Below are 14,835 nucleotides of genomic sequence, written 5' to 3' on the forward strand. Positions count from 1 at the left end.
CACACCCTACCTGATCCATCATGGATCGTTACATGAGACCGGCGACACCCGGTCCCGATCCCGCTCCTCGAGCCCTGATGGACAGGTCTCCCCCTGCAGCATCCAAGATGGCCACCGATCACACTGCTGGCAGCAGCATTAAACCTACAAATAAATACTTCCACAATGGCAGCAGCTCCACTCCTAGGATGGATAACATGGACACAGAGCCAGACCCCGGAACAGGTAGTAGAGAGGCACAGCCGCCCCACACTCCATCAACAGGACATGCTGATATTAGTAGTCCCACAGACCAATATGAAAAGATTGCACAGGCTGTGGCTTCTCTGCTGCTACCCACCATTACTCAGGCAATAGACAGAGCAGTGACACAGGGCATAGAACAGCTTAGAAGTGACCTGGGGGACAACGCCAAACACAAAACAGAAGCTGAACATCGACAGTCCGACTTAGAGGATGAAGTTCAAGCCATGCAGGCGAGTGTTACACAATCCAAACACGAGCAACAGAATATACTGGATAAGCTGGATGACCTAGAAAACCGCTCCCGCAGGAACAATTTGCACATCGTAGGCCTCCCAGAATCCTACAATTCGGGTCTCTTATCCCATATCTGCTCTAAACTCATTCCTGTGATATTGGGCATCACGGCACCCTTCCAGGTCGAAAGGGCACATCGCTTAGGCGCACCTCAAATGACAGACGTACGCAGCGCCCAATAATTGTCAAATATCTCAACTACGCGGAGCGGGCAGCTATACTCAATGCGTTTCAATGTTCTCGGTCCTTACAGCTAGATGGGCATAAGTTACTGCTGTTCACTGACTACTCGCAAGAAGTATCCCGCAAAAGAAACGCATTCCAACAAATCTGCACCACACTATTTCAAAAAGGGGTCAAATTCACTCTAGCATACCCATGACACACTCCGCTTCACTGCGCCCGCAGGGGGACCCAAATCATTCACGCACCCAGAGGAGGCCCTTCAGTACTTTCAAAACAATCTGACGTCATGGACCCTCCACAGCCACAACATTCCCCATGAGACCCCGGCCCACGAGACCAGAGAAGCCACCAAAGTGCCAACGTGTCAATTATACCTCGGCAAAGCAGAAATCATCCTGATGGTCGACACCCACCTCATTCGACTACCTTTTGTGAGTACTTAATTACTTATGTTGAAGTATTTCTATGTTGCATATAGTACTTCATCAGTTGAGATGTTCTGATGACTCTCATGTTCTCACATTGTTCTTACCTTGCTTTAAATTGATGACTGTAATGCCTTAATATGATCCTTGGCTGCTGCTCTGCTGTTATTAATAGGGCGAGCTGACCAATCCATCAATGGTGACCCGTGCCACTAACGGGGGCCTCCTCTCTCTGTACCTAATTACACAACCCCCTGGTACAGGATTTACACCCTTTCATTTCCGGTAATGCAGGCCAAAGATAGGAGACAACATGAGGAATACGGTGAAGTTCACGATGCCTGTGCAGTTTATTGTTACTTTTACAATAGACCCCTGTTGGGTCCCCCTGTTATCTGTTTTCCCCCCCATTCTCTCCTTTTCCTTCCTTCCTTCTCTCTATTTCACATTCACCCGGAGACCCCACTACACCCGACTCTCTTATAAGGCAATGAGAAAATAGGGACCATAGTGATGAGGTTGCAGAACCGCTGCCCCATAGGGAAGATTCTAATTCTTGTCTGAGCACCTTCATATTCGCACACCCATGACTCGAGTAGTATCATGGAACGTTAAGGGATTGAGATCGCCCCATAAACGCATGGCCGTCCATCATCTTAAACATATGAAAACAGATTTTGAGTTTCTTCAAGAAACTCACTTAAAACAAACCGATTTCACGTGCATGAGAAAGTTGTGGTTGGGACAGGTGCTTGGATCATCCTCGCCCGGTGGCAAAGCAGGAGTAATCATCCTCATACATAAACGCCTCACCCCTGACATAAACATAGCTACAGATGAGGAAGGCCGTTATGTCGCTGCACACAGCAAATAGACTCTTCCCCACTGGTATTGGTTGACATATATGCCCCAAACTCCTCACCTAAGCCATTCATCCAAGATCTGTCCTCGAATTTATCACATTTTTTACATCTTCCATTGGTGTTGGGAGGGGATTTCAACCAATTTATGAACGTGCAAGAAGATAAATCAAAACCCTCCAACCCAAATTGGCCATTCCTTCCTCCCCTCCCCCTCGCCAACACACACACACTACTGAACAACTTCACAGAAGCACTGCAACTCACAGATGTATGGCGTCTAACTCATCCAGAAGGAAGAGAATTTACCTTCTTTTCCCCCGTCCACCATAACCTGTCCAGGAAAGATTACTTCTTTGTTAACCACATCCTATTACAAAACATCAAAGACTCCGAAATACACAACAGTGATTTCCGACCATTCCCCGATCTCCATATTTATACAACACCCACAGAACAACCAACACTCGCATACATGGCGTTTCCCTTCTTTCCTGGCAAACAATCAGCATCTATTATGGATACTAAATACTGCCTGGAGTGAGTTCTGCAGCACAAATGCAGAGCACCAAACTAACCCTGATCTTTTTTAGGAGACAGGCAAAGCGGTACTACGAGGTACAATCATTGGGTTTACTTCCACTTACAAGAAAAACCTCCTCTGAAATTTCAAAGACGCCAGTCCCCGCCTAAGACAGGCGCAAAAAGACTTGGCAAGTCTCAACTCCCATGAAAACAGGAAAGCATGGTCAGAGGCCAAAAAATACTTTGACACATGGGCAGCAGCTCAGGAAGCCACACACCAATCCCACAGTGACCTATTTCATAAATTCAGCAACAAGCCGGGCAAGCTGCTAGCCCGGTTATGCAGAAAACCATTTACACCTACCCTCTTTACATCTTTGAGGGATACGCAGGGAACACTAAAATGTGACCCTACAGACATTATCTCCATTATAGAAAATTACTACCAAACTCTTTATGGCTCGGACCCTATAGACACGGCTAAGGCCACTTCCTTCCTCCATCTTATTCCACTGCCACAGTTAGGCCCAACCACACTACAAGCCTTGAACCCTCCCATCACTCAGGCAGATATATCCTTAGCCATTAAATCACTTACGATTGGTAAAGCCCCGGGGCCAGATGGCTATACAGCCGAATTCTACAAACTCATGGCCCAAACCCTTTCTCCTACCCTACAATTGGTATGCCAAGCCATTTAGGAGGGAGGGGTTACCTTCTCTCAGGCTTTCAAGCCCACATTAAATTGATTGCCAAAAAAGACAAAGACACGACAGAACCTGGATCATATCGGCCAATATCCCTTCTGAATCTCGACGCAAAACTCCTGTCAAAGATTATCGCCTCTCGCCTAGCAATTATCCTTCCTACTCTTATCCATCCATCACAAGCTGGGTTTATACAGGGCCGTTCTGTGGCTTCAAATATTCACAAGGTGACATCAGCCCTGAGTCAGGCTTCTAATGACACAAATCTAGACGCAGCAATCATCTCACTAGACGCCGAAAAGGCATTTGACAACGTCAACTTTGAATGGCTCTTCCTAGCACTATGGAAGTTTGGATTCGAGGGCCCTTTTCTGCATCTGATCCAAGCCATGTATTCATCCCCTACAGCCCAGGTCATAGCAGCAGGACCCCATCAAACTTCATAAGGGCACCAGACAGGGATGTCACCTATCCCCTCTACTTTTTAACTTGGCCCTTGAACCACTAGCACACTTCCTATTATTTCACTCTGATCTTCATGGTATCACAATAGGACAACAGGAGTTGAGGCTTGCCTTGTTTACAGACGACATACTAATCTTTACCTCGCGCCCATCTCTCGATCTCCCATACATTCAACATATTTTTTCATCCTTTCGCCTTTGTTCAGGGCTCCGTATAAACTTCTCTAAAAGTGAAGTGCTTCCATTATTTCACTCTCACCTCCCGGTGTGGAAGCAGAATTCGAGCTGTAAAATTGCCACCAAGTATATCACTTATCTAGGCATCAAGATAGGGAAACTAGCTTCATCTCTTTATGAGCTAAATTATGCGCCCACGGTCACTAATATTGGGGAATTGGAAATGTGGAAAGATCTACCACTCTCACTACTGGGCAGATCACACCCCTTTAAGATGGGGAGTTTCCCGAAACTTCTCTACCCACTCCAGACCATACCTCTCCTACTTAGACACAGCCACATAACAAGGCTATATCGAGCAATCACAAATTGTTTATGGAAAGGTAAACATCCCCGTATAGCACTTGCCAAATTATTTTTGCCACGAAGCGAGGGAGGATCCAGTCTCCTAAATGTCCGAGCCTATAATCCCTCATGTATACTCCGTATATGCCTGGACTGGCTCACCCATTCTTTAATTATTCCAACCATCACATTGAATCTGCACTAGCGCATCCCTACGATCTATCGGCCTTACTACATTCCAATGTTAATTCTCTCCCACCTCATCTAAAACATAATCTACTCATTTGCGACACCCTTATTACATGGAGGGAAGTCAGGTGTAAACTGGGGGTATCTCTGTGGCTTTCTCGTATCCTTCCTATCCATCATAACCCTTCCTTTATTCCCCCTCAAATATATGAAGCTTATGATACTTGGAAGATTCAAGACCTTACTTTGGTACAGCACTTATATGACACCACTACGGGTTCCCCAAAACCTATTAATACTGTCCTACACACCTACGGTCTACCAACACACCACTTTTTTACATGCTTCAAGTAAGAAACTTTGTCAACACTGTGGGGCCTACAAGGTCTACAAGATTTCAATCTACATTCATCGAGACCTTGGCGACCTCTTAAAAATATAAAATATCGAACATATACAGACCTGTAAATCTACTGTATGCCAAACCTTTTGAGACATTCAACGCTGTGAAATCCTGGGTCAAAGATTTCAAAAATGCATTCACAGCTGACCATCTACTGTCAGGTTACAACTCCACATGTGCCTTCAACCACAATGAATTCTGGCAGGAACAACAACTCAAGATTATACACCGTGCCTATATGCCCTGTCTCTACTCAAAAACTGATCCGGCTCTATCTACTTGCCCTCTCTGTGGCAGTCAAAACCCATCATTGCAACACAGATTCTGGCTATGCTCGGCTATTTCCACATTTTGGAAACAAGTGGTCAACTTCATAACCATAATCACTACCATCCATGAACCCACTACCACTCACCTTATGCCATTTGGAACAGCCAGCCATTGGCCTCTTCTCTTCTCAAATGTCATCTTTCAGAAACAAGCCGTGGATATCCACAACACTTCTAATAGCAAGAGGGGCCATTCTTCGGAAATGGGTCTCCAACTGCCCTCCAACCTTGACGGACGTCAAGCAGGAGCTTCACTCTCTCCTACGCCTCAACAGACTCAACCTAATCACCTCTCTGACCTCCTCAAAGGAGTCCTCTTATTTCCGTAAATGGGAATCCTACATCATGGGATCCCTATCCGCACAGGAACAGGCATTTTATCTCTAGAATCCCCACTTAATAAACCATCCAATGAAAACTCCATCGGTCACGGCAATATTGGAGTCACTGTCTACTAACTTAATTGATATTGATTTTGACTGACGAGCTGTTATAATGCAATCTTGTTTCTCCTTTGTCCTCACCCTTTTCTCCCATGCATCTCATTTCTACCTCCATTTTCATCAATGCCATGACCTTATGTCTAACCTCTTAACTAAGGATCATATACCCACCAGACACCATATTTACAACATAGATCTACCTTAAGCAACTGCAACATGACATTTCCACGACATTACTCACGGTGGAACCCGTAAACACTGGCTTCCCTCTCCTCTCTCCTCCACCTTCCTCCTCATCTCTTTCTCTCTAATCTAACCTAACTAGGTCCCCGGGTAATACCTCCTTTCTCCTCCACCTTCCTCCTCATCTCTCTCTCTCTCTAATCTAACCTAACTACAGTTGTGGCCAAAATTATTCAACCCCCACTGAAATTGAGTGTTTTGGCCAGTTTGACATTGCTTTTGATCATTCAGTCATCTTGCTTACATTTACATTAAAGAGGCACTTGTAGGTCAGACAAATATAACATAACAGTTATAATGAAATAACCACAAATGTCTTTTCTGTGCTCACAGCATTATCAGTTTTATTCAACCCCCAAGTGACATTCAATCTTAGTACTTAGTACAGCATCCTTTTACAGTTATAACAGCTTTTAAACGTGAAGCATAGCTTGACACAAGTGTCTTGCAGCGATCTACGGGTATCTTCGCCCATTCTTCATGGGCAAAGGCCTCCAGTTCAGTCACATTCTTAGGCTTGCGCACTGCAACTGCTTTCTTTAAGTCCCACCAGAGGTTCTCAATCGGATTTAAGTCTGGTGACTGCGATGGCCACTCCAAAATGTTCCAGCCTTTCCTCTGCAACCATGCTCTAGTGGACTTGGAGGTATGCTTGGGATCATTGTCCTGTTGAAAGGTCCAACGTCTCCCAAGCCTCAGGTGTGTGACGGACTGCATCACGTTTCCATCCAATATCTCCTGGTACTGAAGAGAATTCATGGTACCTTGCACACGCTGAAGCTTCCCTGTACCTGCAGAAGCAAAACAGCCCCAAAGCATGATTGACCCTCCACCATGCTTCACAGTAGGCAAGGTGTTCTTTTCATCATAGGCCTTGTTCTTCCTCCTCCAAACATAGCGTTGATCCATGGGCCCAAACAGTTCTAATTTTGTTTCATCAGTCCACAGAACACTATCCCACAACTTTTGTGGTTTGTCCACATGGCTTTTGGCATACTGCAGTCGACTCTTCTTATTCTTTGGAGACAGCAAGGGGGTACGCCTGGGAGTTCTGGCACGGAGGCCTTCATTACGCAGTGTGCGTCTTATTGTCTGGGCTGAAACTTCTGTACCCACATCTGACAAATCTTTTCTCAGTTCCTCAGCAGTCACACGGGGACTTCTCTCCACTCTACGCTTCAGGTAGCGCACAGCAGTCGAAGTCAGCATCTTCTTTCTGCCACGACCAGGTAGCGTTTCAACAGTGCCCTTTGCCTTGAATTTGCGAATGATGCTTCCTAAGGTGTCTCTTGGTATGTTTAACATCTTTGCAATCTTCTTATAGCCATTGCCCTTCCTGTGAAGAGAAATCACCTCTTCTCTTGTCTTCCTGGACCATTCTCTTGCCTTCACCATGTTTGTAACCACACCAGTAAATGTCTAGAAGGAGCTGAGTATCACAGTCATTTTAAAGCTGCCTAATTGGTGCTTATTATGCTTGATTGCTGCTCGGTGACATCCACAGGTGTTTTCAATACCTGATGGAAAGCACCTGTATGAACCTCTGTTCTTCAGAGTGGTAGTCTTTAAGGGGTTGAATAATTGTGGCAATGAAGAAACCACATAAGAACCATTTACTACTGTATTACATAAACAATTGATGTCATTTTAGTTGCATTTGGGTAGTTACAACGTCCTTGTAGGATTTGATTCTGAATACAATTCCAAATGTACACTATAGTCCCTAAACCCCTTTACAGCATTGGGGGTTGAATAATTTTGGCCACAACTGTAGGTCCCCGGGTAATACCTCCTTTCTCCTCCACCTTCCTCCTCATCTCTCTCTCTCTAATCTAACCTAACCAGGTCCCCGGGTAATACCTCCTTTCTCCTCTATTTTCCTCTTGTTTTCCCCTTCTCTTACCTTCTTATCTAATCCCAGATCCCAAGTCCACAGACACTTCTTTTATCACTCTCTTCTGGTAGGTTGTTGGTGGATCGCAGATGTCATCTGTGACATCTAAATCACCTAACAGTATTTACTGGCAAACGTCATCTTCATCTTCCTCTACGATCACACACTCTGTATTGGCGTCTATTATCCCCTCACCTACATAATCTATCTGCCCATCACTCACATGTACTACTTTCTCCATGACTTACTCATGCCGACTTTATAATGCGATGTTCTATGAATGCCTTCTAATAACTGCTATCAATATGTTGAGTGTATGACATCTCTTTTTGCTTATCCAAGGAAGACCTGATCACGCCCATTGAGGAGGCTGACCCCCAAGACACTCAAGCAAGGGAGGAGAACCGACCCTCCCCGGCCTCCCCCACACACAAGGACCCAAAAGTCCCTGGATTGCTCGGTTGGAGGAGGAAATGACCATCCTGGAAGCAAAGGCCACGGTAGATGACAAGAGGGAGGCTATCCGGAGGGGCCACGAGAGAGAGAGCCAAGGGAGCCACTGAGATCTGAGTTTCCCTCCCAGCCCCAGAACCGTGGGGTCTCCTCCTCCCCGGGTCACTTGAAAAGATTTCAAGCCTTTTAATGAAGGCACCGGGGATGTGAAGGGGTTCTTCCAAGACTTTGAATATTTGTGTCAACTCATGGAGGTGCCGCAAACAGATTGGCTACGGCACCTCGTGGGCCTGCTATAAGGGGGTGCAGCCGCTGGATTCCCAAGAGAACAGAGATTATGCACGGGTCAAACAGACCGTGCTGGAGCACTATGCGGTGACCCCAGAGACCCACCGAGCCCATTTCCAAGACCTTCCCTGCCATGCCGAGCCATCCTACAAGATGTACGCTCATAAAATGTCACAGTCCTGCCGGCAGTGGCTGGAGGGGGAACATGCCCGCACCGCAGAGGAAATTATCCAGGCCTTCCTGAAAAAACAATTTTATACCCAATGTCCTGCAGAGGTGCAAGGATAGGTGAGAGAAAGAGCCCCTGCCACCCTCGTGAAGACCATTGCCCTGGTCGACAAGGTCCTCGCCATCAAGCCCCATTGGAAGAAACAAGCCACTGAGCCGCCGAAGGCCTCGCCGCCTGTCCGGCCACCCCTCAATCCTGCCACCCCACCTGCCAGGGTGGCCCCCCTGCCCACTGCAGCAAACCCCGCGGGGCCTCCCTATCGGCCTCCACTCATGGGACCGCCCCTGGATCATCGATGCTATGGATGCAACCAACTGGGGCACATCCAGGCCAACTGCCCAAACCCCAGAGGCCGTTGCTTCAACCGCCCCATCAACTACCTGGAACTGAACCCAGCAGAAGAGCCCCTGCCCCCACGCCCCAGTGAATGGATGACCACTCCAGAAGCCGTCATCCCCCAGGAGCATCCTACCCTGCGCAGAGGCAGTGCCACCTGCAGGCCGTGTATGGGTATCCCGCCACCGGCTTCAGGGATATGGGGGCCTTCCTTACCATAGCAAACCCCTGCATGATAAGGCCGGAAGCCATACAACCCAGCCCTGGATTCTCCATCGAACTGGTGGGAGGAGCCAGACAGCATTTTCCCAGGGTGTCCTTACGCCTTAATTATGGATTCGGAGAGCAACATTGCCGGCATATGTTCCTGCTCGGAAACGATCTAGGGGAGCTGCAGTGCCAGTATGTTGGGGCTGTGACTAGGAGCCAAGCAGGTCGAGGTCTTCCCAAAGACGAGACTACCACGGGACCCCCCTTCATGGACCTGGTGAGTTCCCCCACACTTGACCTAGACACCACCCTGGCCTGGCACCTGGAGACTTTTAAGAAGGAGCTAGATGCAGACCCAACTTGGCCCGGTTTAGGGCCCAGGCAGATGCGGGACAGTTAGAAAAGGGGACCAGCTTTGGTGGGAGCAGGGGCTGCTGTACCACTGGGAGGGCCCAAGCTACCCGGGCCATCCTCATGCTGCCCCCAAACAACTGGTCATGCCCAGACTGTTTAGTTTCCTGCTGCTCCAGATCGCCCATGACATTCCGTTAGCTGGCCACCTAGGGAAGAGGAGGACAGAGAAGCGACTAACCCAAGCCTTTTATTGGCCGAGCATCTCGCAGTCAGTTGCTCACTTCTGCCGGACCTGTGACACCTGCCAAAGGAAGGGACACCCTGGGGACCACCCCAGAACCCCGCTCCTTCCCCTGCCCATCATTGAGGAGCCCTTTCAGAGAGTAGCCATAAACATCATAGGACCCCTGGCCCGCCCCAGTAAGTTGGGGAAAAAATACATCCTCACGGTAGTGTATTATACAACCTGCTGCCAAGAGGCAGTCACCCTGTCCAACATCTCTGCCCCTAAGGTGGTGGAGGCCCTGGTCACTGTTTTTGCCCAGGTAGGCTTCCCCAGTGAGATCTTGACTGACCAGGGTACCCAGTTTATGTCCGACGGTAGTCCAATCCCTATGGTGCACGTGCGGGGTACGGGCAGTCAGGACCACTCCCAATAATCCCCAGACCAATGGCCTCTGTGAGCGCTTTAATGGGACCCTGAAGGGCATGCTGAGGTCCTTTGTTGATGGGGAGGTGGACTGGAAGAGGCTCCTCCCTCATCTGCTGTTTGCACACCGGGAGGTACCGCAGGAGTCAACGGGGTTTTCCTCCTTTCAACTCCTATACGGGCGGAAGGTCCGAGGTCCCCTGTCCCTACTCCAGGAACATTGGGAAGCAAAAATAGAGGACACGAGTACCCCGGTCATCCCCTACGTACTCAAGTTGCGGGAACGACTGACCCGCCTGGCCGCCGTGCCCAGACTCACTAGAAAGAGTGGTACGACTACAGGGTGCGCGGACGTGAGTTCGCCGAGGGCCAACAGGTCCTTAAGATAGTCCCCCACCCCCAGAATAAGCTCCAGAACACCTGGGAAGGACCCTACAAGGTCCTTCGTAAAATAGAGGAGACCAGCTATGTCATTAGCCTCGATGCCCAGGACCGCCAGCAGCGCACGGTCCACATCAACATGCTGAAAGAGTATCATGATAGGACCCTGCCCGTGCTAGCCATTTGCCCCACCTCCATGGGGGAGGCCAAAGAGGGGGCCCTGCCCAACCTCCTACAAACCACCGAAGCCATCACCCACCAAATTTCCAATGAGGCTTGGCTGAGCCCCTGCCAAATGACTCAAATGTGGGCCGTGCTAGTGGAATGGGCTGTCACCTTCTTGGCCGCCCCGGGCCGCACTGGATTAGCCCTCCACCATGTGGAGACCCACGGTCAAAAACCCATCCAGCAGGCCCCCTACCAAGTCCCCGAATCTGTGAAGATGGCCATCTGGGCGGAGCTCTCGAAGATGCTCCAGCTGGGCATCATCCGGCCCTCCCGCAGTCCCTGGGCCTCCCGGTGGTGCTGGTGCCAAAAAAGGACAGGAGCACCCGCTTTTGCGTTGACTACAGGAGACTGAACGACTACACCATCAGTGACGCCTATCCCATGCCCCACATAGATGACCTGCTAGACCGTCTCGCTGGGGCTCAGTGTGTCAGCTCCCTAGATCTCAGTAAGGGCTACTGGAAGATCGCCCTCACCAGGGAGAGCACTGAGCGCTCCGCCTTCATTACCCCGTTCGGCCTGTACGAATTCCTCGTCATGCCCTTTGGCATGAAAAACGCCCTCACCACCTTTCAACGGGTCTTGGACCAGCTACTAGAGGGATGGTAAGAGTTTGCGTCCGCCTACGTAGATGAGATGGCCATCTTCAGTAACACGTGGGAGGAGCACCTGTTACATGTGGGGACCATCCTGGATAGCATATATGAGGGGCCGGGCTGACGGTGAGGCTGGACAAATACCAGCTAGAAATGACTGAGGTACAGTACCTCGGACACAGAGTACGGGGGAAACTGAAACCCAAGCCTGCCAAGGTCCAAGCCATCCATGACTGGCCAACTCCCCAGACTAAGAAACAAGTGATGGTATTTCTCGGTACCGCCAGTTACTATCATAAATTTGTACCTAATTTCAGCTCCGTGGCCCAACCCCTGACCAACCTGACCCGGAAGAACAGCCCTAGAATGGTGAACTGGACCTTGGCCTGTGACTCCGCCTTTTATGACCTCAAGTCAGCCCTGGCAAGCAACCCAGTCCTGGCTGCCCCTGACCCCAGCAGACGCTTCCTGGTGCAGACCGACGCCTCCATCTACGGCCTAGGGGCTGTTCTCAGCCAAGTAAATGAGGCTGGGGAGGAACACCCCGTCGCCTTCCTCAGCTGCAAACTGCTAGACAGGGAAGTCGCTTACACCACCGTAGAAAAAGAGTGCCTGGCCATAGTCTGGGCCCTAAAAAAATTGCAACCTACTTGTACAGCCGGGAGTCCACCATAGTCACCGATCACAACCCCCTCACATGGTTAAATAGAGTATCCGGGGACAATGGGCACCTCCTAAGATGGAGCCTCGCCCTTCAGCCCTACAACTTCACCATTCAGTATAGACGGGATGTCCTGCCAGCAAGACCCACAATAGATAATTTAGGGCCCACAAGTGCCTTCAAGGGGACCAGGTCGGGTCCCCCTTGCCGGCACTTGTGAAATGGAGGGGGGAGGAGTTGTCACGGTGTGCCTGCAGAAGCTTCCCCCCACCCCCCCTCCTAGTGCCCATGTCCTGTGTCACTATACCCCCCTTCTCATCCTGTCACGGCCCTTTGAAGCCCGGCCACACAGGATGAGAAGTGTTACTTCTCACACCCTGCTGCGGTCATCTTCCCCCCACCTCGCGCAGCTGGGTGGGAGGAAGATGACCCCCTGCGTCGAGATTAACGCTTCTCCTGGTCATACGGCCAAGAGAGGGGTGACCTCCTTCCGGGAGGTTCCAGGACAGGGGCGCCGGCTTGACGCCCCCCCAGCGGCTGCAGGGAGGCATAAGGTTTCCCACACCTGCACCCTCTGGAGACAATGGCCACACTCTTGAGAGTGTGGCCCGTGTCAAGGGGGCGTGCCTCGTTGCCCGGGCAACGAGGCACGCCCCTCAATGTTACCAGGACAACCGGGAGCATCCTACAAAACCTTAAGAAAGCTGATGCAGGGCTCCCCTGGTTGTTCTGTCCGCTGCCAGCTGCTGGGAGGTCTACGCTGAGGTGAGACCCCCGCAGCCACTCTGCAATACACCAGGGAATAGAGGATTATTACCCGCTGAGCGCTCTGCAATACACCAGGGAATAGAGGATTATTACCCGCTGAGCACTCTGCAATACACCAGGGAATAGAGGATTATTACACGCTGAGCGCTCTGCAATACACCAGGGAATAGAGGATTATTACCCACTGAGCACTCTGCAATACACCAGGGAACAGAGGATTATTACCCACTGAGCGCTCTGCAATACACCAGGGAATAGAGGATTATTACCCGCTGAGCGCTCTGCAATACAACAGGGAATAGAGGATTATTACCCGCTGAGCGCTCTGCAATACACCAGGGAAAAGAGGATTATTACCCGCTGAGCGCTCTGCAATATACCAGGGAACAGAGGATTATTACCCGCTGAGCGCTCTGCAATACACCAGGAATAGAGGATTATTACCCGCTGAGCGCTCTGCAATACACCAGGGAACAGAGGATTATTACCCGCTGAGCGCTCTGCAATATACCAGGGAACAGAGGATTATTACCCGCTGAGCTCTCTGCAATACACCAGGGAATAGAAGATTATTACCTGCTGAGCTCTCTGCAATACAACAGGGAATAGAGGATTATTACCTGCTGAGCGCTATGCAATACACCAGGGAATAGAGGATTATTACCCGCTGAGCGCTATGCAATACACCAGGGAATAGAGGATTATTACCCGCTGAGCTCTCTGCAATACACCAGGGAATAGAGGATTATTACCCGCTGAGCGCTCTGCAATACACCAGGGAACAGAGGATTATTACCCGCTGAGCGCTTTGCAATACACCAGGGAATAGAGGATTATTACCCGCTGAGCGCTCTGCAATACACCAGGGAATAGAGGATTATTACCCGCTGAGCGCTCTGCAATACACCAGGGAACAGAGGATTATTACCCGCTGAGCGCTTTGCAATACACCAGGGAATAGAGGATTATTACCCGCTGAGCGCTCTGCAATACACCAGGGAATAGAGGATTATTACCCGCTGAGCGCTCTGCAATACACCAGGGAATAGAGGATTATTACCCGCTGAGCGCTCTGCAATACACCAGGGAACAGAGGATTATTACCCGCTGAGCGCTCTGCAATATACCAGGGAACAGAGGATTAATACCCGCTGAGCGCTCTGCAATACACCAGGGAACAGAGGATTATTACCTGCTGAGCGCTCTGCAATACACCAGGGAATAGAGGATTATTACCCGCTGAGAGCTCTGCAATACCCCAGGGAGATTGGGGACTATCACCCGCTGAACACTCTGCAATACACCAGGGAATAGAGGATTATTACCCGCTGAGCGCTCTGCAATACACCAGGGAATAGAGGATTATTACCCGCTGAGCGCTCTGCAATACACCAGGGAATAGAGGATTATTACCCGCTGAGCGCTCTGCAATACACCAGGGAGATTGGGGACTATCACCCGCTGAACACTCTGCTAATACTCGGGGCTCAGGAGGAGTACCTGCTGCTATACTGCCAAATACTGCGGGGCCAGGATTGCTTGTGTTGCTGTGGGCTGGAGTATCAGGACTAGTACCTGCTGTGAGGACCCTCTGCTGTGTGCTGAGAAGGGTCGCCCCCCCGCTGCACCCCTTTTTTTATCCCTCTATGGACTGTCCATGTACTCTCCCCCTTTCCTCTTCCCTGTCTGGATTACAATTTACCAGAGACTCCAACTTTGCCCTTCCTGGGGCCGGATTACAATTGTTTTGGGCCCCATCCCTGCTCTTTCCCCACACTGGGTACTGGGACGCTACCTTCAGATCCCAATTGAGTAACTGTCATCTTTCAATAAAGCTTTGTGTGTTTATCATCTGCTCTGTGTGTTCTGTCCTACCTACGCTCCATCACAAAAAGTCAGGAGTATGTAATGTACAACACAGAGTATATAGTGCAGGGGTCAGGAGTATGTAA

General features: G+C 49.8%; 2 protein-coding genes across 2 annotated transcripts in view; both read right to left on the bottom strand.

The window, feature by feature from the left end:
* Positions 1–14,835, bottom strand: part of LOC149441832 (gastrula zinc finger protein XlCGF66.1-like) — a 429,912-nt gene that overhangs the window by 31,413 nt on the left and 383,664 nt on the right. The gene's annotated exons all lie outside the window — the stretch shown is intronic.
* The window catches only part of LOC149441836 (uncharacterized), a 201,702-nt gene continuing 199,055 nt past the window's right edge, over positions 12,189–14,835 (bottom strand). Inside the window, exon 4 of the mRNA XM_089656817.1 lies at positions 12,189–12,248. Within this exon, the coding sequence (XP_089512943.1) occupies positions 12,189–12,248 (60 nt within the window). The remainder of the gene's footprint in view (positions 12,249–14,835) is intronic.

Source organism: Staurois parvus, unplaced genomic scaffold (genome assembly GCF_062004578.1).
Source record: "Staurois parvus isolate SC_StPar_1 unplaced genomic scaffold, SC_StPar_1.0 ptg000941l, whole genome shotgun sequence".
NCBI classification, from domain to species: domain Eukaryota; kingdom Metazoa; phylum Chordata; class Amphibia; order Anura; family Ranidae; genus Staurois; species Staurois parvus.